This window comes from Bufo bufo, chromosome 1, assembly GCF_905171765.1.
Source record: "Bufo bufo chromosome 1, aBufBuf1.1, whole genome shotgun sequence".
Lineage (NCBI taxonomy): Eukaryota > Metazoa > Chordata > Amphibia > Anura > Bufonidae > Bufo > Bufo bufo.
In genome coordinates this window covers 266,359,949-266,382,372 of record NC_053389.1, presented here as the reverse complement: position 1 = coordinate 266,382,372, position 22,424 = coordinate 266,359,949, and the positions used below count along the sequence as shown (strand labels likewise).

Below are 22,424 nucleotides of genomic sequence, written 5' to 3'. Positions count from 1 at the left end.
TGGTTCAGGTTCTGCTCTATGTCTACTTGCTGCAGCTGATGAGTAGTTTCTTTAGTAGGCGGGTAAAGAAAACTGCTCATCAGCGACTCTAGACTTAAGTTGCTGCCGATAGCGCTGCTACTGCCCCTGCCCCCCACATCACCCAGCAGCCATGGCAGTGGAATATGAGGGCAGAGGGACCCCCCTATCAGACCTGCGTGAGGATGGCTGATGGGGCACATAGGCAGCGGCCAACTGACTGCGTAGGATGTCTCGCTAGTAGTTCAGTTTGTCCTCCTCAGTGGGTGTAAAAAAGGCCCCCATTTTGGACCTGTAGCGAGGGTATAACATGGTGGAGAGCCAGTTGGCATCCCTCTGCCGAATGGTAACAAGGAGAGTGTGCTTTGCAGTGTACGAGTGGCTAAAGTGCATGCAAAGTTTCCTGCCCATTTTCAGGATGTCTTGCAGATGGGGTGAAAACGTCAGAAACTGCTTTGCAACCAGATTGAACACATGCGCCATGCAGGGCGAAAAGCTCAGCCCTCCTTGACACAGCGCCAACACAATGTTCCTCCCGTTGTCGGTCACCATGGTTCGATTTTGAGTCGTCGAGGAGAAAGCCAGAATTCGATTTCTAGATGAAGGACATTTAGCAGTTTCGCCCCTGTGTGACTGCGTTCGCACAGACAAACTAGGTGCAGAACAGCGTGACACCGCCATGCCCTGCACATGTGGTATGCTGGAGGAGCACTGTGAATTGTCCCTGCAGTGGAGGCTGAGGACACGGTGGAGGATGAGGAGGCAGAGGCGACATTGTTGCAGGACCAATTGCGTCAGAATGTGGAGGAGGAATCTGCGTCACTTGGCCAAGTTGCTGGTGTGACTGGGCAGGAACCACATTTACCCAGCGGGCCGTAAAGGACATATATTGTCCTTGACCATAGTTACAGCTCCACATGTCGGCGATGCTGTGCACTTTGACAGACACCGACAGGCTCAAGGACTGGCCCACCTTCTGTTCGACCTATGTGTGCAGGGCTGGTACTGCTTTTTTGCAAAGAAATTACATCTTGGGACTCTCCACCTCATCTCTGCACAACCATCAGTTCTCTAAAAGTTGCAGAGTCCACCACTTGGAAAGGGAGGGACTGCAGCACAATCAACTAGGCCAGGAGTACGTTCAGCTTCTGCGCCGTTGGATGAGTGCATGCATACTGATGTCTCTTGGCAATCGATTCAGTGATTGATTGTTGACGAAATGACTGGACTGAAGAGGAGTAGGAGGATGAGGAGCAGGAGCATCAGGACCAGTAGATGATGGGAAGGACAGATGGCTCCCTTTATGCTGAGGTGTTGGAGCCTTGACTGCACGAAATCGGGTGCGTGTCACTGGGTGATGCAGCGGTTGCTGCGGCAGGCTGGACCACCACATCGGAGCCACTGTTCTCCCAGGCCACTTTATGGTGACGCTGCATGTATTGATGCAGGGCTGTTATGCCAAAATTGGCACCCTGGCCACGCTTGACCTTCTGACAACAAATTTGGCAAATGGCCATGTTCACCTCCTCCGGCGGCTTAACAAAAATCTGCCACACCGCCAAGTATGCCATTCCTCCCCCCCCCCCCAACACTACTCACTATCTGCCTGCTTCTGCTGCCTCAGTGAATTCCTGCACTGCTACTTTCCAGGCAGCTAGGCTCCTGCGAAACGGGTGGTATACCTTGAGCATGTTTGGCTCCCAACCACCCACTGCTGCCACCCTGCTGACTCACGGCCACGCTACCACCTTGCTGGCTCAGCCACTGCCTCACGCGCACGCTGCCACCCTCTTCTCCTGATGATGATGAAGCCCCTACTTCACCTGGCTCCCAAGTGCGATCGGCTACATTATCTGCTACTGTCTGCACGTCACTGATGTCTTCCTCAATGGTCTCAGGGCCAGGAGCCTGACCGCTTGCAACACCATCTCCCACTTGACTATCATCATTACTACTTGCCCGCCTACAGAGGAAGTGGCAGAAGTCTCCTACAGATCTTGGCTGGGTAGTAGCTGCTGACTGTCCTCTAGTAGCTCGTCCTCACTGAAAAGTGGAGCAAGCCTACAGCATATAATACTTCTCGCGTTGAGGGAACAGAAAATGACAGAGGCAGGTTGAGGACAGTTGGGGGCAGAGGCACTGCTCCCGGGCCATGCCAACTAAGCGTTGTGTCAGAGGAACCCACTGACTCTTGGCTGGGGGTGTCTGATGTCACTTGCAACGAAGTCCGAGTCAACCATTCAAGCACCGCTGGGTTGCTGGTCAAGACACGACCGCTAGATGACACTGGGAGCTCAGGCCTCTCGCTGTGACTCTTGCTGCCACCCTCCCTTCTTCTGCTGCTACTTCTGACATACTGTACAATAAGATGTTGTTTTTTTTACCATTAATACACCCCCAAAAAAATGTATCACAATGTAAATTCACCACAGAACAGCTAATAGGACATACATATATTTCCTATCAATACACCCCGTAAATGATTGTAGTACAATGTAACTTCACCGCAGAACGGCAGATAACACGTATTTTTTATTCCTATTAATACACCCGAATTTTTTTTATAACAATGTAACTTCACAGCAGAACGGCTAATAGGACATACATATATTTCCTATTAATACACCCCGTAAATGGCTGTGGTTCAATGTAACTTCACCGCAGAAAGGCAATTAAGACATATTTTTTTCTTATTAATACACCCCAAAAAAATGAATAACAATGTAAATTTACCGCAGAACAGCTAATATGACATATGTATATTTCCTATTAATACACCCCATAAATGGCTGTAGTACAATGTAACTTTACTGCAGAATGGCAATTAAGACGTATTTTTTTTCTATTAATACACCCCCAAATTTTTTTTATAACAATGTCAATTCACCGCAGAACAGCTAATAGGACGTGTGCATATTTCCTATTAATACACCTCGTAAATGGCTGTATCACATAGCACTTGCACCCCAATAACAAGCAAGGTTTGCTGGAATTACTGAGCTATCATGTAGTGCAAACCTAAAAGCAGCAGTATAACAGCAATTTGGATCCCCAGTTAGTGCAGCAAGGTGTAATAGAATTGCTCGTATTACCCAGGCTGTACACTCCCCTATTGGACCCTGTTCTCCTTTTATAATGTGGATAATGCCTCCCTATCCTTTCCCTACACTATGAATAAATCTTTTTTTTCAGCACAATAAAGTATTTCCTAATACTGTCCCTAGTGTCGGTCACATCTCTCTCTGCACTAAGTACACTGGAAAATGGCTGAATCCAAGATGTCTGAGGCTATTTATGGGACTGTGACATCACAGGGGCTGGCTGCTGATTGGCTGCATGCATGGCATTGTGGGTGATCCCTCGATCCCAGAGTTATTTCCTCCATGTCCTAACACGTGAAGCAGCCATTTTAGAAATAATGCGATTCGTTACCATGAAGCGTGAGGAAATTCGACTTCGGTGCGAATAGAATTTTTCCTGAAATTCGGATCGAATTCCACTTCATCAACTTCGATTCGCTCATCTCGAGTTATATGCTACATTATAGTTTCTTTCCTTCTGGGGAGTAGCGGTTAATGTAAATTTTTTTGTGCCATTAAACTGTACTTTATTATAATGTTTGTGTTACTCACAAAAAGTTAGGGATATTTGGCTTGTGGGTGAAATTTCAGGATGAATCTAAAATGTACTGTAACCTTTACAGGTGAAGTTAATGTGACCTCCTCTAAACTTTTGAGTGCACACGTCCCACTGTTCAGACTGTTTGTACTTTTTGCACAACTTGCCGTTCTCTAACAAGGAGCTTAACGGCAAAATTCACAACAGATGTTTGATCCATGAATCACCCAATACATTTCCTGGTTCAATTAGAATTGGTATATAAACAGTCCTCATCATGCTGTTCACATTTTGATATCATGAAACAAAGATGACACCTAACAGTTGATCGACAGTACCTCGCCATTGCAAGACTTCAAGCAGGATGTTCTCAGACGGAAGTGGCCACTGAGCTTAGAGTGTCACAGAGTCTCATCAGTAGGTTGTAACAGAGATACAGAGAGACTAGAATAGACCTGAACTGAATTAATGGGCTGCCCTGTGCAATGCACTGACACACTGGGTCCTCCAGAGCAAGAGACACTCTTGTAGCCACTTTATGTTCTGGTTTCTAGGTCAGAGTCTTGATCGTAGGGATCTGGGGAGCTATAACACTGTTACATATTCTTAATGGAACACACTAAAGTCTTTAAGTCCAAAAAGATAGGGAAGTTATCCAATCAGATATCAGACTGCAATATGAGCACGGTGCTATTATCACTGCCTCTTAACCAGCTACCTATGACTTCAAAGAACAAGACAAGTCACTTTGGATAAATTGCCCTTTATTGCACCCCCACCAATGAGTCAGTGGAGCATAGACAACGTATTGTGGTAAGTAATAATGTATGACAGTTTCCCTGCAATCCTTGTTTACTAAGGATGGGTAAGACTAGCTGCTTTGGCTTTTACAGGCACAATGGTAGTGTCAATCACCGGGCAAAATCTCTATAAGCTGTGGGTTCTGCTACCGAAGGGAAAAAGGAATATATTGTAATTTAATGCTCATTCTCTTCCAACCATGAGAGCTTATTTAATTACAGACCCTTGAAAGGCTTTATCACATATAACTGGCCTTTAAAAAATGATGTTCAATAGAAAACTGCAATGATTATAAGTTATGTAGGTTTATGGGATTTAGTGTAAAGATGTAGCAGTGCTGGATATGTTATTCTTGTGCAATGTGACAAATTCTGACTAATCACAACTTAATGGGGTCATCCAAGACTGAATAACCCCCGCTGCAATGCCCTGGCCTCAGACACTGTGCATACTTACAGTACCCGGTCCCTGACAGTGGTTTCCTCTCACAATGTTCCACAGACGTCTTCGCATCTCACCTGCTTGCAGAAATCAACATCTGTCGACGGAGGGGGTGCAGCCAATAGCAGGCCACGGCGGCGGAGGAAACCGGCGTTGGGGATCAGGTAGGTATGCACAGTGTCGCTGCCGAGGGCATTGCACCAGGGGTTATTCAGTCTTGGATAACCCCTTTAGTGGAGCCCCTTTGTTGTGCCGATCAATGTGGGTTTACCAAGGGATCATTCCTCGTCAATTACATTACAGGGTTTCTGTCATGAGAAATAACGTTATGTAACTGACTGACATTAACGATGTGCTAATGTCAGCAGTACATAACAGTATGACTTATAACTCCTTGCCTGCCGCCGTTCTCTTAAAATAAAGACTTTTAAAATATGCTAATGAGCCTCTAGGTGCTACTTGGGGCGTTGCTTCAGCACCTAGAGGCTCGGTCTACTCACCCTTTGAAAGCCGGCAGCAGGAGCGCGTCCTTCACTCACTGCGCCTGCGCCAAATACTAAACGGGATGGCGCAGGTGCGGGATTTACGGGGCACTGAGGAGAACTCGAAAGTCAATCAACTGGACCTGGGCGTGCCAAAGGGTGAGTAGACCGAGCCTCTAGGTGCTGAAGCAACGCCCCAGTAGCACCTAGAGGCTCATTAGCATATTTAAAAAGTCTTTATTTTAAGAGAACGGCGGCAGGCAGGGAGTTATAAAAGCATACTGGTATGTACTGCTGACATTAGCTACATAACGTTATTTCTCATGACAGAAACCCTTTAAGGACAGGATATACAGTAAATTTGTTTTCCTGGAAAACGCCTTTTGTTGTACGTCTCCCCCCTCCCCCATTATAGATATGAATAGCTGTTCAGTTGGCACAACTCCTTTAACACAATGCTGTTGGCTTTGCAAAACTATAGGTATGTCAGGTAACATGTCACTATATATGGTGATGAATTGTAGCAATTGACAAACTCAGCCCTGCTACATCTATAAAACAACTCGGCACTGTTATAAGAGGCCACCTCTCTATTTGTGCGCCACTGGAATTGAGATTTAATGGAGAGCACATGCCCTCAAGCAGTTCATTGGTTTTATCGTATAGAGATGTTGGGAAAATCTTAGCATACAGAGGTAGTAGTGCGGCAATTGTCACCATCCTGTTTCAGATATTGCGGTATGTTTGGAGTTCTGCTTTATCTAGGCCCTTCTTATCTTCATATTTAATTGTTATAGTCAATTTATGGGTCAATGTAGAAATATTGGTATCCAGTCTAAAATATGTTTGAAAGAAACATACCAGGCAAAACTGATACACTGTCTAATCCAGTGCATGAGGGGGAAGAGCATGGCACAGAAATTCAGAGAGAAAATTCTTATTTGATGAACTGCCCCTTAGGCCCCAAATATAAATTTTAGATTAATGAATAGTAGCAAATTTACTTACCCCAAAGAGCCATGAAGACAGAGAAGAAGACAGTGGCCGGGTTGTCAAATAAATGACTGGCACGAGCAGTAGCGCAGGCAGAACTTAAATTCCAGTAGTCACATGACTTGTCACATAGTGGGCACATCGTGAAGGTTTGTTGCTCATCACACATTTCTTTGCTATGTAATAAGTAAAACAGATCTTAATTAGTCAGTATGTGATATAGACTTGGCAAGCAGTTTGATGAAGGTCTCTTTATTTTTCCAAATAGCACCACTCTGGTCCATAGGCCTGACCTGGTTTTGCAGTCCAATGCTATTCAAGAGAACTGTATTGCAACACAAGACAAATCCCATGGACATCAGTTCTGCTGCTTGTTTCCATCCTGAGTGAAGGACATGCTGTATAAGCAAGCAGTTATATATTCCTTCACCACTTTTCTGATTTAGCTTCAGTTTCTGTATAGCCATAGAGCAAAATGCTACAATTCTGACCGCCTGCAGCCACCACTAGAGGGAGCTTAAAGCTCACTGCTTGCTAATTCTATATTGAACTCAATAATTAAACAGTACGCTTTAAGCTTCCCAGAGTGGTAGCTTAAAGCAGAACAAATTATTTTATATAACTTTGTGAAGGGACATAGGATATTTGGAGATCAGAAAAATTGACCCCTAAAAAGATATATTTAGAAGTTAAATGCCACAGAATTATAGTTCTAAACATAAAAGGATGCTAAAAAGTAGACATTTGCTTTAAGTGTTCAGTTTTTTTGCTTTATTTTGGTTTGGTAAAGGAAGAGGTGGTAGGACCACGAGAAAAATTCTTACCTAGGAATATCGACCTCAACAGTCATACATCCATACAAAAACACTATTATCCCAACTACAGAGGCAGGAATGAGCAGCCACGTATATAGACCAAGCCAGGCAAAATATAATCCAATTTTTTCTCCAAAATACTTTCTGAAATAAAGAGTTAAAATCAAATAGCAGTGAAATTACAATCCTTTATTTATTTATATTTATTGAAAATATAAACTTTTTTTCTGAGTTATTTAAAAATATGGAATTGTAATAAAATAATAAAAGAAGCTACACTTACAAGTTAATTTATCACCCTCCACTTCCAGTACTCCTCTCCGATACTCCCTGACAGTCTTTGTTTGCATGGCTGCAGTGGTAACATGCCCCACGTGACAACTGCAGCCAATTACTGGCCTCCATTGTACATGGTAAAAGACCATTGGGAAGGACTGGAGCATAGTCCTGCACTAGAAGAGGCAGGTAAACTGGTAAGTATAACCTCTTCTGCTAATGTATCCCAATTCCAAGTGGAGGGATGGCTTTTTCAAATAACTTTGAAATTGTATACCCTTTCAGTTAGACTAACTTTATCATTAATCGGCACATGGCCTTTCTCTATGGAAATCATGAAAACTTGAATTTTTTGGGTTCTTTTAACTAAATTTGAGAAAGAATTCCATAAGGTGACTTCAGGACTTAAAAAAAAAAAAAATAATTAAACTTGGGTTGATATGTTCACTGTGCCACTAATTTCCTTTTTTATGGCTCCAAATAATAACAAAATAAACAAGTTTTTATATAGTTTTACATCTACTATTCAGACGCATGCATCTCTGTGGTTACAGACTACAAGCACTCACGTAGTCTGATCCTACAGTCATGTGGTACTCTATTCCCTCCACCCACTGTACTGTCTGTAGGTTAAAGAGGGTTCTCTGGTCTACACATATTGATGACTTATCCTCCTGAGACCAGTGAGGGTTCAGCCCCCAACTCTGCCACTGATCAGCTATTTTGGGATGCTGTAGCGCCAGAAACAATACTGTGTAAGGAGCTGGAGGCAAATAACTCCAAGCACTGTGTAGCGAATGGGGGCTGAGCTGCTGTGTGCCAGACACTACACAATGCACAGAGCTTTCTGCTTTCACTTCATACACTGTTATGTTCCAGCATTGCGGCAGCCCAAAACAGCTGATCGGTGGGGGTGCCAGGTGTCGAACTATAGGTCATCTATATCTGTAGCCCAGATATCTCCTTTAACCCCTTCCCGACATGTGACATAATAGTACGTAACATGTTGGGTCTTTAAATATTGCGCCAGCTCCGGAACAGAGCTGGCACCATAACAACTGGGTGTATGTTGTTTCATACAACAGACAGCCATAGCTAATGTTCGCGACCGGCGGTAATGCAGATCGCGGACATTTAACCTCTCAGATTCTGACCATGGAATCTAAGCGCATTAAATACTGGAATCGCGCACTTCCAGGTATGCTCTGGCTCCCCTGTGTGCCAATTAGAGGAGCTATAGCAACCCCTCTCACATTAGGCAGGGCTTAATAGAAACACAGTCAAATCATCATAGACTCCAATGCATTGTCTATGAGAGAAGCAATCCAATGATTGCTTGGAAATCCAATGATTGCTTGGTATAGTTCCCTATAGGAACTATAAAAAAAGTGTAAAAAAAGAATCTAAAAATTCAAATACCCCCTTTCTCCAAAATAAAAATATATAAAAAAAAAAAAATAAGCATCATGGGTATCTCTGTATGCAAAAACGCCCGTACTATCAATATATTAAAATATTTACGGTATCTCATACGGAAAAAGGTGAAACTGCAAAAAGTGTCAAAATGGCTGAATTGATGTTTTTAGTCGCTTCTCCCACAAACAAAGTGATCAAAAAGTCGTACACACCCAAGAATGGTATCAATTAAAAGTAAAGATTGACCCACAAAACTCTGCCCAGAAGCTCCAGAAATCTTTTTCCAGTTTTTTTTTTCCCAGTATCAAAACACAAGTAAAACTATACATACGCTAGATTTATACTGACCTGAAGAATGAAGAGCACAAGTCAGTTTTACCATATAGTGAACGCCGTAGAATACTTTTTTTTAAACTGTGATAGATTAGCATTTTTTCCAATTCCACCCCATTTGGAATTGTTTTTGCTATGCAATATTAAAGGGAACCTGTCACCGGGATTTTGTGTATAGAGCTGAGGACATGGGTTGCTAGATGGCCGCTAGCACATCAGAAATACCCAGTCCCCTAGCTCTGTGTGCTTTTATTGTGTAAAAAAAACTAATTAATACATATGCAAATTAACCTGAGATGAGTCCTGTATGTGAGATGAGTCAGGGACAGGACTCATCTCAGGGTAATTTGCATATGTATCAAATCGGTTTTTTTACACAATAAAAGCACACAAAGCTATGGGGACTGGGTATTGCGGATGTGCTAGCGGCCATCTAGCAACCCATGTCCTCAGCTCTATACAAAAAATCCCGGTGACAGGTTCCCTTTAAATGGTAGTATTAGAAAGTACAACTTATCCCGCTGACAGCAGGACCGCATGGCGTCATTGGTTGCTATGGCGCAGTGCGCTCCATGCCGATGCTGCACTACAGTAATACACTCGTATAGATCATACAAGTGTATTACTGTACAGCAGCGTCGGCATGAAGCGCACGGCATCATAGCAACCAATGACTCTGTGCGTTCCTGCTGTCAGCAGGAATCCAGGCCGGGATACCACGGACCGCTCACGGTGTGCATTCGACCTTAATCAGATCTTAAGGAATCAGTTCAGCTCACTGTGAGGATATATACAGTGTATATATATATATATATATATATATATATGCACACGATGACCCCCAGTGGTCACGTAATGCTGTGGATAGTAGTGGACACTCGAATACAATAATGTTAAGCATAACCCCTTTTTACCTTTTTGATCATCTCTCTATCATCATTTTAATCTATGCATTTTTATATATGCTATATATTTTAATATATGTTTTATATAGATATTTTTTGTGTACTAGTGATGTACATTATTATATATGCCATCTTTTTACACAAATAGTAATGTATAATACTATTAATGCTATTTTTTGAAATACGAATTGGTTACACTTTTTTTTTTTAATCCTCCATCTTATATATGTACCTCAATATACCTTCAGATTTCCCTTACGCTCTCAATATAGATAAATTTACGTATCTATACCAATAGCCAGCAAGAAACATCCGCTGGATGCGTGGGTTATCTGGGTTAGGAGTGGCAGCTCCATTCACTCACTGCAGTTGCGGGATGCGTTCCACGGTGGAATGCGCTGAGACCGGAAGCGCGAGGTGCGTTACATTGTGGAACACACTGAACCGGAAGTTCACGCCTTGTACGTGCGCTCCCGGTAGCAGCTCTCCACGTGCTCAGCTCCAGTCCCAGGTGGCATCCCGCGCACCCAGGCGGGCTTTCTGATTCTATATATACCCGCTCAGGTACCTGTATTGTAATAGTGTATATGATTTTATAACTGCTTCTCCTGATGAAGGGGTTTGCACACCCCGAAACGAGTTGAGCTGAAACCTTCAATAAAGAGCCGAATTCTTCAATAAAGAAACTGATCTGAAGCCTATTGTACAGGCGATTCTGGTTAGGGCGGTGTTCTTGGATCCTGCTGGTGTATTGAGTTTAACCAGCAGGCCACCCCCCGTGAAGTGAGTACAATCTCATATATATATGTTAAGTTACATTGATTTTTAACATTCTCTAATATCTCTGGCACAATTTGATGTTTTGGGCCACCTCCTTGCAATAAACTGGCGGCTATTTTTCACACTGTGTTATAACCCCAACGGTGGCTCTCCCTTACACGGGGATATATTCTAAACTGTACCTACTAATCACTAATTAGCAAGTTTGGAGGACTCTAACCTATGAGCATTACTATACCTCACATCTTAGTCTGATAATTACGGTTGAATTCTCTATCACTCAACTCTGGGATCTGGCGCTTCAATTTGGGGTTTTGTACTGACCAGTCATTCTGGGTCCATTACTCCCTAATAAACCTTCTTTGATACGGGTCATCTTTTGATTTTATATGCCTCTGGGAAGACAGGGATAGAAAAACAAAAACGCAAAAACTGAAAATCGCCTTGTCTGGAAAGGGTTAAGAGAAGAAAGGCAGTAGAAGTATCATATGACTACCAAATCAGACTACACACAGATTGTTTGCAGTCTGTAACTATAGAGACACATAGGCCTGCACAGCTGTTGTATACACCAAACAATTTTAATCAAAACTATTTGCCAAGTTGCTTAATTTCTTAATTTAAATACAATATAGCAATGAAAAAAAATTGGTTGTGACTTTCCATGTGGTTTTCTAAAGAGTAAAATACTAATTGAAAAATCTACTTAAGCGCCACTTGAGCTCACTTTATATTCAATTCTTTATGGCACTGAATTATACAGTACAATGTGTTAAATGGCTGAATACCCATACAATAGCTCATAGCCTTGCATTCTATACCCGTGACAAGATGAACTTAGCTCCATGGAAGGGAAATGGATATTCCAAATGGCCGGTAAATTGTATAATAAGTGTAAAATATAGAGTAACAACTGCTGTGAGGGAAGTAACTTCTTCTACTCTCTATCTTTCATTAGTTGTGTATCATGATACACGATCAAGAGTAAGTAGTTAATGATCTCAACTCGTCTGTCAACGAAAATGTTCTAGTGCCTCTTTCCACTTCAGATCTTATCTATCAGTCTTGAAACAACGATCAAGTTTCCTGGATAGATGTCATTGTTTCTTTGCCAGCTTCCCAAATGATTAACCATGCAAATCAGTTTTGGTGCTTTTCCCAGCTAGGGTTGTATCCTCTGCATCTGCTAAAATGTCCCTGTTAAGCTGGAGGAAATAAAAGTCCATCTTTGTTTTGCAATTTTTTCTCATGTTGTTTGGCAGCAAAAGACCCCGGCGTAATTCCGGGGAAAGGGGGACTGGGACTAATTGTAATGAGATTTCTATATAGTCACATTTCTTATATATATACATAGTTGTGACTGTGTGGTTGCAAACATTTTGTTTGCTGTCCAGTAAATCTTTTTGGGAATATTCTACAAATAAAAAAAATTAAAAATATATATAATTAGTATAAAAAATGATAGCTAATTTGACACTAAATGTGTGATGAATTCACACCTTTCTCTGTGCTGTGTACTGGGCATTAAAGAGGAGCGAACCAGTTTGGACAGAACCGAATTCGGTCTGAACTTTGCTATTTCTCAGACGGCAGACGAACCCAAATCTTTCTGGAGAAGAAGGGTCTCACATGACCGGGAGAGGAAGTGGGGGGCTTGCCCTGATTGCCTCCCAGGCTGAAAGACAACCTGGATAAACCAATCAGTGCTGCAGCAGTAAGGGAGGTGCACTAGCAGAACCTGCTGGGCTGTGAATGAGGGTTGATGGGTCTTACAAGGTCTGCGAGGAAAATGAGTTTAGGGAGTCGGAGAGAGTAGAAAATCAATCAGGGACAGTCAGAAATCAATTAAGCTTATTGCCAGAGACAGTAAAAGGAAAGGCTAGGATTCCAAATAAAAATTGTGTTGTGTACAATAGAGAGAAGCAGGGCAGCTGACAGACAGGGAGAAAGGAGAAATGTGGTTGGTTCTGCCTGCTATCAAAAGTGCCGGTGCACTTCAAAAACAGCTACCTACAAGCAAATACTTTCATTTTGTTTCCCCATTTTTACGGAAATCCTTATCGGTCGGTTTCAATATAATTAAGCGGTGTATATCTTTATATATATATATATATATATATGTATATATGTATATATACACTGAACAAAAATATAAACGCAACACTTTCGGTTTTGCTCCCATTTTGCATGAGCTGAACTCGAAGATCTGAAACATTTTCTACACACAAAAGACCCATTACTCTTAAATATTGTTCACAAAACTGTCTAAATCTGTGTTAGTGAGCACTTCTCCTTTGCCGAGATAATCCATCCCACCTCCCAGGTGTGGCATATCAAAGTGCTGATTAGACAGCATGAATATTGCACAGGTGTGCCTTAGACTGCCCACAATAAAAGACCACTCTGAAATGTGCAGTTTGATCACACAGCACAATGCCACAGATGTCGCAATGTTTGAGGAAGCGTGCAATTGGCATGCTGACTGCAGGAATGTCTACCAGAGCTGTTGCTCGTGCAATGAATGTTCATTTCTCTACGATAAGCCATCTCCAAAGGTGTTTCAGAGAATTTGGCAGTACATCCAACCGGCCTCACAACCGCAGACCACGTGTAACCACACCAGCCCAGGACCTCCACATCCAGCATGTTCACCTCCATGATCATCTGAGACCAGCCACCCGGACAGCTGCAGCAACAATCGGTTTGCATAACCAAAGAATTTCTGCACAAACTGTCAGAAACCGTCTCAGGGAAGCTCATCTGCATGCTCATCGTCCTCATCGGGGTCTGGGCCTGACTGCATTTCGTAGTCGTAACCGACTTAAGTGGGCAAATGCTCACAATTGATGGCGTCTGGCAGGTTGGAGAAGCGTTCTGTTGACGGATGAGTCCCTGTTTTCACTGTTCAGGGCAGATGGCAGACAGCGTGTGTGGCCTCGTGTGGGTGAGCGGTTTGCTGACGTCAACGTTGTGGATCGAGTGGCCCATGGTGGTGGGGGGGTTATGGTATAGGCAGGCGTATGTTATGGACAACGAACACAGGTGCATTTTATTGATGGCATTTTGAATGCACAGAGATACCATGACGAGATCCTGAGGCCCACTGTTGTGCCATTCATCCACGACCATCACCTCATGATGCAGCATGATAATGCATGGCCCCATATTGCAAGGATCTGTACACAATTCCTGGAAACTGAAAACATCCCAGTTCTTGCATGGCCAGCATTCTCACCGGACATGTCACCCATTGAGCATGTTTGGGATGCTCTGGATCGGCGTATACGACAGCGTGTTCCAGTTCCTGCCAATATTCTGCAACTTCGCACAGCTATTGAAGAGGAGTGGACCAACATTCCACAGGCCACAATCAACAACCTGATCAACTCTATGCGAAGGAGATGTGTTGCACTGCGTGAGGTAAATGGTGGCCACACCAGATACTGACCAGTAAGGCAAAACTGTGCACATTTCAGAGTGGTCTATTGTGGGCAGTCTAAGTCACACCTGTGCAATATTCATGCTGTCTAATCAGCACCTTGATATGCCACACCTGTGAGGTTGGACGGATTATCTCGGTAACGGAGAAGTGCTAACACAGATTTAGGCCGAATGCACAATGACGCCATGCGCTCCTGCTCTGAACAGGAATCCAGCCCGGCATACCACGGACCGCTTTCGGCCGCGGAACACGGCCATGTGCATTCGGCCTTAGACAGATTTGTGAACAATATTTGAGAGTAATGGGTCTTTTGTGTATGTATAAAATGTTTCAGATCTTTGAGTTCAGCTCATGCAATATGGGAGCAAAACCAAAAGTGTTGCGTTTATATTTTTTTCAGTGTATATATATATATATGGAAGGGTTCTAAACGAAAGACCCAGAGCCAGAATGTGGGTAGTAGCAGCACCATCTATCCAGCCAGAAGTAGTGGTAGTAGTAATAGTCGGCTGCAGTTGTGCATGTTGGCTTCAGAAAGGCACATTATTGTTGAGGAGAAAGAGGATGAGATTGTGAATTGGATGGCTCATTCCTCCTTTCAGTCACAGCAGGATGACGTGGAAGTGACTTCTGAGTTCGACAACGTGCCATGGAATAAGTGTCTGGCAGTTTTCTTCCATGCTGCCGGAAGGCAAAAACATTGCCTTGTCCAAGCTGTGCAAGAACAAAATAAAACGTGGGCAGGCAAATACTAAGGTTGGCACCACAACTCTATTAGACCAAATGAAGTGGCATTACCCCCTCCCATGGGCAAACAGAGATGGCAGCCAGTCACCATGTCAGGAGTTTCCTCCTTCCCCCGGTCCAGCTTGCAGCAGCCAGGCTGCATGGATGAGCAGTGTGGTGTCCTTTATACCATTTTGCTTCTCCTGCTCAGATTATTCCTCCTCTGCTCCATCGTCAGCCATCGATATCAGAATGTGTGGCCAGAAAATAACTCTAAGGGCCAAGCAATCTGATGATGCGCAAGCTTAACTCCCACCTGGTCAAGTTGAGGCTGTGCAGTTGCTGCCGTACTATTTAGTCCTGTCTGCTGCCTTTAGGGAGCTAATGCAGTTCCTAGCCGGCATTATTTCTTCCAAAAAGCCAATCTCTGCCTTGTACTATTACGTGGCAGACAACGCAGGCCGTTCCCTGCAATTCTCGCTGTGCAACAAGGTTCATGCCACGGTGGACACCTGGAGCAGCTCTTACAGGCAGGGACAGTACATGTCTTTCACAGCCCACTGGGTAAATGTTTTTTTCCGGCAGCGGCAAGGCAGCACTCCAGCAACGAACCCAGATCACCCCCCTCACACTGCCATGAGCAGCAGAAGCCACATCAGCAGTAGCAGCAGCAGCAGCGATTTCAGTCTCCTCAACATTATGGAGCAGTTTTTACATGTACCGCACCCGGCTGAAGACAGTTTGCAAGCAGACAGCTCCCACCTCAACGCCCAGGTTCAGGCCTACCTAAACTACGACTAGTCTGTCGCATACCCTATTTCCTGACCCCATGGATTTCTGGGCAGGCAGACTGGAACAGTGGCCCGAACTGGCACAGCACACTTTCTATCTTCTTTCTTGCCCTGCCAACAGTGTCATCTCGGAGAGGGCTTTCAGTGCCGCGGGAGACGTGATGACACCCAAACGAACCAAGTTGTCCTTTGCCAGTGTCCAAAATATCAGTTTTGTCAAAATGAACCAAGCCTGGATTCAGGAGGATTTTCACACTCCTCCGGCTGATTTCGATGTATAGACTTTGCCCACCTCACCTTCCTGGCGGTGCCCCATCTTGCCACTGTTGCTGTCTGTCTGCCTATTATCATGGTCTGTACAGCTGCTGGGGCCTGCATCATGCTACTAATGCCTCTCACTCAGGCACGGACTGGCCCACCGGGGAGACAGGGAAATCCTCGGTGGGCCCCTGGGATTTACAGTTAATGATTAGTGCAGCAGGCAGCAACAGCGCCGCTGCCTGCCACTTCAATTAGCACTCACACTATGTATATTGTGTGAACTGTTACACCTTCCTGCGGGGTTGTTTTGGGCAGAAATAGGAACACCGACACCTTTGTAGCTTGTGCGTCAGACTGTTGCTAGTTTATTTTGCAAGTTGCTCAAAATAACAAACAAAACCAAAACAACAATAGCCATCTGGCTCCTGCCTATCTCACTCGGCAGCACTAGCTAAACTCATAACACAAAACACAAAGAGCATTTTCAAGGGGAAAACAGAGCAACTTACAATTCAGTAGTTAGGTAGAGAAGCCGACCGCTCTCAGTACTCCTAGGCTTGCAGCTTCTCAAACAGACTGCCCAGACTCCCAGAGAGAGCTCCTGGGTCAGGGCTGCTGACTTAAAGGGATTCTGTCACCTCCTTTTACGATTTTAAGCTGGCACCATCGCTATGTTGACTAAAGTAGCTTATTTCCAGGACTCTTCTTTTTACTTTATTTCGTTTAGTAGTTTTGATGTAAAAGCGATTTTTATGTTATGCTAATTAGGGTCCAAGGTGCCCAGAGGGGCGTTTTTTGTCAGTCTCCCGGTGCCCAGTGACTCCCCCCTGCAGTGCCCAAGACAGCCTCCTGATAGTCAAAACACCTCCCACAGCCCGGCAAACGGTTCCGCCCCCTCCGCACGTCATAATCTACTTTATAGATATGCCCCGTCCTCCTTCCTGTCTGCAGCCAGAAAACTTGCGCAGGCGCAGTACCGCCTGCGGCCTGCGCGATCATCAACGTCCTGAGGGCAACAGCGCTCAGGTCACATCACTGGGCTCGGCGCATGCCCAGTGAGACTTTCGAGGCTGTTGCCCTCAGGAGGTTGATGATCGCGCAGGCCGCAGGCGGTACTGCGCCTGCGCAAGTTTTCTGGCCGCAGACAGGAAGGAGGACGGGGCATATCTATAAGGTAGATTATGATGTGCGGAGGGGGCGGAACCGTTTGCCGGGCTGTGGGAGGTGTTTTGACTATCAGGAGGCTGTCTTGGGCACTAAAGGGGGGCGTCACTGGGCACCGGAGACTGAGAAAAACGCCCCTCTGGGCACCTTGGACCCTAATTAGCATAACATAAAAATTGCTTTTACATCAAAACTACTAAACGAAATAAAGTAAAAAGAAGAGTCCTGGAAATAAGGTACTTTAGTCAACATAGCGATGGTGCCAGCTTAAAATCGTAAAAGGAGGTGACAGAATCCCTTTAATTAGTATATCTGTGTGAGCAGTCCCCCAGGCAGGTAAAACCCGGACTGGCTCCGGGTGGTCAGGGAACCCACCCAACTCTTCCCTGACCGGCTCCAGGACCCTAAACTGGCTTTCTTTTTCCCAGGAAGCTTCTGGATACAAAGAAAACCAAACCTTCCTGGAGTCTTTTAACACATGAAGTGCCGGAAACTTGGTGCAATGTACACACCATCCAGCACTTTCTCTGCAAAACATTGTGACACCCTGTCACAATTGTTTTAGTGGAATCATGAGACTTTCTGGACACTTGTGTAATGTCGCCGCATTGGTTAAGTCCGTTCTCTTTATAGGCCCCAGATATCTTGAGCAGATAAGGCACAGATTTCTCCAGAACAGGCAGGGATGTCTTGTGAGATGCAGGCACTGGCAGCGACTTGTGCTCACCTGGGATACAATGGAGGGCAGGACGTAGCGGGGGTCATTTAAGCGCCGGGATTGACAGCACTGACACCTGGTGACAGCCGCAATGCTGGCAGCCGTGTGCTTCGCTGTGGCAGGTGAGTTGGGACAAAGGAGCCGTTTGGGCACGCTGAGAGATGGCTTTATGCAGTTGGCACTGTATGGAAATCCTTCTTATAGCTGGTGAAGGGTTGCAGGGCTGTCACCTCTAGACCACACGGGCACATATCACAGCGGTACCTAGTGAGTAGGTGACATGGGGAGTCCTGCTCATGTGAGTCATCTACTTCCGTTCTGTGCACTTACTGTAAACTGCGATCTCCCTGCAGTATAACATATAGTTCAGATACTTTATGAAAAGTAGAGCTGAGGGCAGAATACTACCAGGGTCACACATGACAAAGTGATCACTGACTATGTCTCAGAAGGGAAATCCACAGATTTTTTCAGCTGAACTGCTGTGATCAGGAAAAGTTGGGTAGAGCTCCCCTCCTCTGTATGTCACTTCTGCATGTGGCAGGTTTCTGCAGTGCACACCTTAACCCAATGATGGCTCACCTCTGGCACTCCAGCTGTGATAAAACTACAACTCCCAGCATGCTCCATTCATTTCTATGGAGTTCTGAGAACAGCCAAGCAAGTGTGCATCTTGGGAGTTGTAGTTTTACCACAGCTTGAGTGTCGGAGGTTAGCCATCACAGCCTTAACCCCTTATGGCCGCTCCGCACCCCTGGCAGGGTCTGGGTGGAGCCAATGATCTAGCGCTGCTGATGTAACATGTCATGGATAAGAACTCCACACTGGGGTTTTCCCTATAAACCTGTATGGAAGAACTCTGCCAACCTCATTGGAGGGGGGGTCAGTTCATATAATTGGCATAGTATCATCTTTCCTCAAAGACCTGCCTTCTCAAAATCGCTACAAGAACCCCTATAGTCAATAATCTTAAGCATCTTGATGTTACCTGCCATTGTGATAGCAGGTACTGTAGTAATTGCTTGTAGCTTTACAGTGGGCCCCTAGAATTTTTTTTACTGGTGGGCCCTAGGCACCCCAGTCCAACACTGCTCTCACTCATCAGTTTACATGTATTAATTTTCCACACTGTTGAAATTTAAAAATTCTGAATGTCATTGCTTACAGATCAAACATTAAATAAATAAATACATTTTGTGGGTGGAGGGTGGTTAAATATCTTTAACCTCTTAAGGACCCATGACGTACATGTACGTCATATTTCTTTGCGGGACTTATAGACCCATGAAGTACATGTACTTCATGGGGATCGGGCAGGTGCAGGAGCTGCGCCCGCCTGATTAGCGGCAGTGTCACTGATAGCCGGACCCCTGCTGCATGCGCCAGCATCAGTGAAATCACTGATGCGGGCGCATTAATCCTTCATGTGCCGCGGTCAGCGCTGACCACGGCACGTGCGATGTTGGGTGGGGATCGGCGCTGCCATCGGGTCCCCGTGCTGCTGTGACGGGGACCCGATGGCATGGAAGGCAGCCCTTCCGGTGGAGAGCTTGTGAGATCCAGCCCCCTGGATCTCACAGGCAGGAAGCTGTATGAGTAATATACACTGTATTACTTATACAGCCAATGCATTCCAATACAGAAGTATTGGAATGCATTGTAAAGGGGATCAGACCCCCAAAAGTTCAAGTCCCAAAGTGAAACAAAAAATAAAGTGAAAAAAAAAATAGAAAAAAAAAATTGTTTCCCCCCCAAAGAATTGAAAGTTTCAAGTAAAAAAAAAAAAAAAAGTAATTTTCCCCAAATAAAGTTAAATTATTATTTTTTTTAAATAGGGAAAAAAAGAAAAGTAGACAGATTAGATATCGCATTGTCCGTATCGACCGGCTCTATAAAAATATCACATTACCTAACCCCTCAGATGAACACCGTAAAAAATAAAAACTGTGCTTAATAAACCATTTTTTTGTCACCTTACATCACATAAAGTACAACACCAAGCGATCATAAAGGAGTATGCCCGCCAAAATAGTACCAATCTAACGGTCACCTCATCCCACAAAAAATTAGCCCCTACCTAAGACAATCGCCCAAAAAAAAAAAAAACTATGGCTCAGAATATGGAGACACTAAAACATGATTTTTTTATTTTGTTTTGAAATTGCTGTTATTGTGTAAAACTTAAGTAAATAAAAAAAGTATACATATTAGATATCGCCGTGTCCGTAAGAACCTGCTCTATAAAAATATCACATGACCTAAACCCTCAGGTGAACCGTAAAAAATAAAAAATTAAAACGGTGTAAAAAAGCCTTATTTTTGTCACCTTACATCACAAAAAGTGTAATAGCAAGCGATCAAAAAGTCATATGCACCCCAAAAAAGTGGCAATCAAACCGTCATCTCATCCCACAAAAATGGTACCCTACCTAAGATAATCGCCAAAAAACTGAAAAAACTATGGCTCTCAGAATATGGAGACACTAAAACATGATTTATTTATTTTTTTAAATGATATTATTGTGTAAAACTTTAATAAATAAATAAAAGTATACATATTAGGTATTGCCACATCCGTAACGACTGGCTCTATAAAAATACCACATGATCTAACCTGTCAGAAGACTGTTGTAAATAGCAAAAAATAAAAACTGTGCCAAAACAGCTATTTCTTGCTACCTTGCCTCACAAAAAGTGTAATATAGAGCAACCAAAAATCATATGTACCCTAAAATAGTACCAACAAAACTGCGACCTTAGTTTCCAAAATGGGGTCACTTTTTTGGAGTTTCTACTCTAGGGGTGCATCAGGGGGGCTTTAAAAAGGACATGGTGTCAAAAATCCAGTCCAGCAAAATCTGCCTTCCAAAATCCGTATGGCGTTCCTTTCCTTCTGCGCAATGCCGTGTGCCCGTACAGCAGTTTACGACCACATATGGGGTGTTTCTGTAAACTACAGAATCAGGGCCATAAATATTGAGTTTTGTTTGGCTGTTAACCCTTGCTTTGTTAGTGGCAAAAAATTGATTAAAATGGAAAATCTGCAAAAAAATGAAATTCTAAAATTTCATCTCTATTTTCCATTAATTCTTGGGGAACACCCCGGCCCCCTGAACGCATTGCACCCGCACTGAATACCGAGCCATTCATTTCTATGGGGCTGTTCACATGAGCGGTGATTTTCCCGCATCACTTGTGCGTTGCGTTAAAATCGCAGCATGCTCTATATTCTGCGTTTTTCACGCAACGCATGCCCCATAGAAGTGAATGGGGTTGCGTGAAAATTGCAAGCATCCGCAAGCAAGTGCGGATGCGGTGCGATTTTCACGCACGGTTGCTAGGAGACGATCGGGATGGAGACCCGATCATTATTATTTTCCCTTATAACATGGGTATAAGGGAAAATAATAGCATTCTGAATACAGAATGCATAGTAAAATAGCGCTGGAGGGGTTAAAAAAAAATTTTTTTTACTCACCTTAATCCACCCTGCTCGCACTGCCGGCATTTCGTCTGTCTCCTTCTTTGCTGAACAGGATCTGTGGTGAGCATTCATTCCAGGACCTGTGGTGACGTAACTCCGGTCATCACATGATCCATCACATGATCTTTTACCATGGTGATGGGTCATGTGATGGATCATGTGATGACCGGAGTGACGTCACCACAGGTCCTGGAATGAATGCTCACCACAGGTCCTATTCAGCAAAGAAGGAGACAGACGAGATGCCGGCAGCGCCAGCAAGTGGATTAAGGTGAGTTAAAAATGGTTTTTTTTTTAACTCCCCCAGCGCTATTTTACTATGCATTCTGTATTCAGAATGCTATTATTTTCCCTTATAACCATGTTATAAGGGAAAATAATACAATCTACAGAACACCAATCCCAAGCCCGAACTTCTGTGAAGAAGTTCGGGTTTGGGAACCAAACATGTGCGATTTTTCTCACGCGAGTGCAAAACGCATTACAATGTTTTGCACTCGCGCTGAAAAATCGCTGGTGTTCCCGTAACCCACCCGCACATTTTCCCGCAACGCCCATCTGAAAGAGGCCTAAGGGTGCATCAGGGGGGCTTCAAATGTGACATGGTGTCAAAAAACCAGTCCAGCAAATTCTGCCTTCCAAAAACCGTATGGCGTTTCTTTCCTTCTGCGCAATGCTGTGTGCCCGTACAGCAGTTTACGACCACATATGGGGTGTTTCTGTAAACTACAGAATCAGGGCCATAAATATTGAGTTTTGTTTGGCTGTTAACCCTTGCTTTGTAACTGGAAAAAATGGAAAATCTGCCAAAAAAATGAAATTCTGAAATTTCATCTTTATTTTCAATTAATTTTTGTGGAACACCTAAAGGGTTAACAAAGTTTGTAAAATCAGTTTTGAATACCTTGAGGGGTTTAGTTTGTAAAATAGGGTCATTTTTGGGTGGTTTCTATTATGTAA

General features: G+C 44.0%; 1 protein-coding gene across 1 annotated transcript in view; it reads right to left on the bottom strand.

Annotated features, from left to right (window-relative positions):
* Nucleotides 1-22,424, bottom strand: part of ANO2 (anoctamin 2) — a 541,215-nt gene that overhangs the window by 262,194 nt on the left and 256,597 nt on the right. Inside the window, exons 11-12 of the mRNA XM_040439201.1 lie at nt 7,178-7,312; nt 6,369-6,529 (exon numbers count right to left, since the gene is read on the bottom strand). Of these exons, the coding sequence (XP_040295135.1) occupies nt 6,369-6,529; nt 7,178-7,312 (296 nt within the window). The remainder of the gene's footprint in view (nt 1-6,368; nt 6,530-7,177; nt 7,313-22,424) is intronic.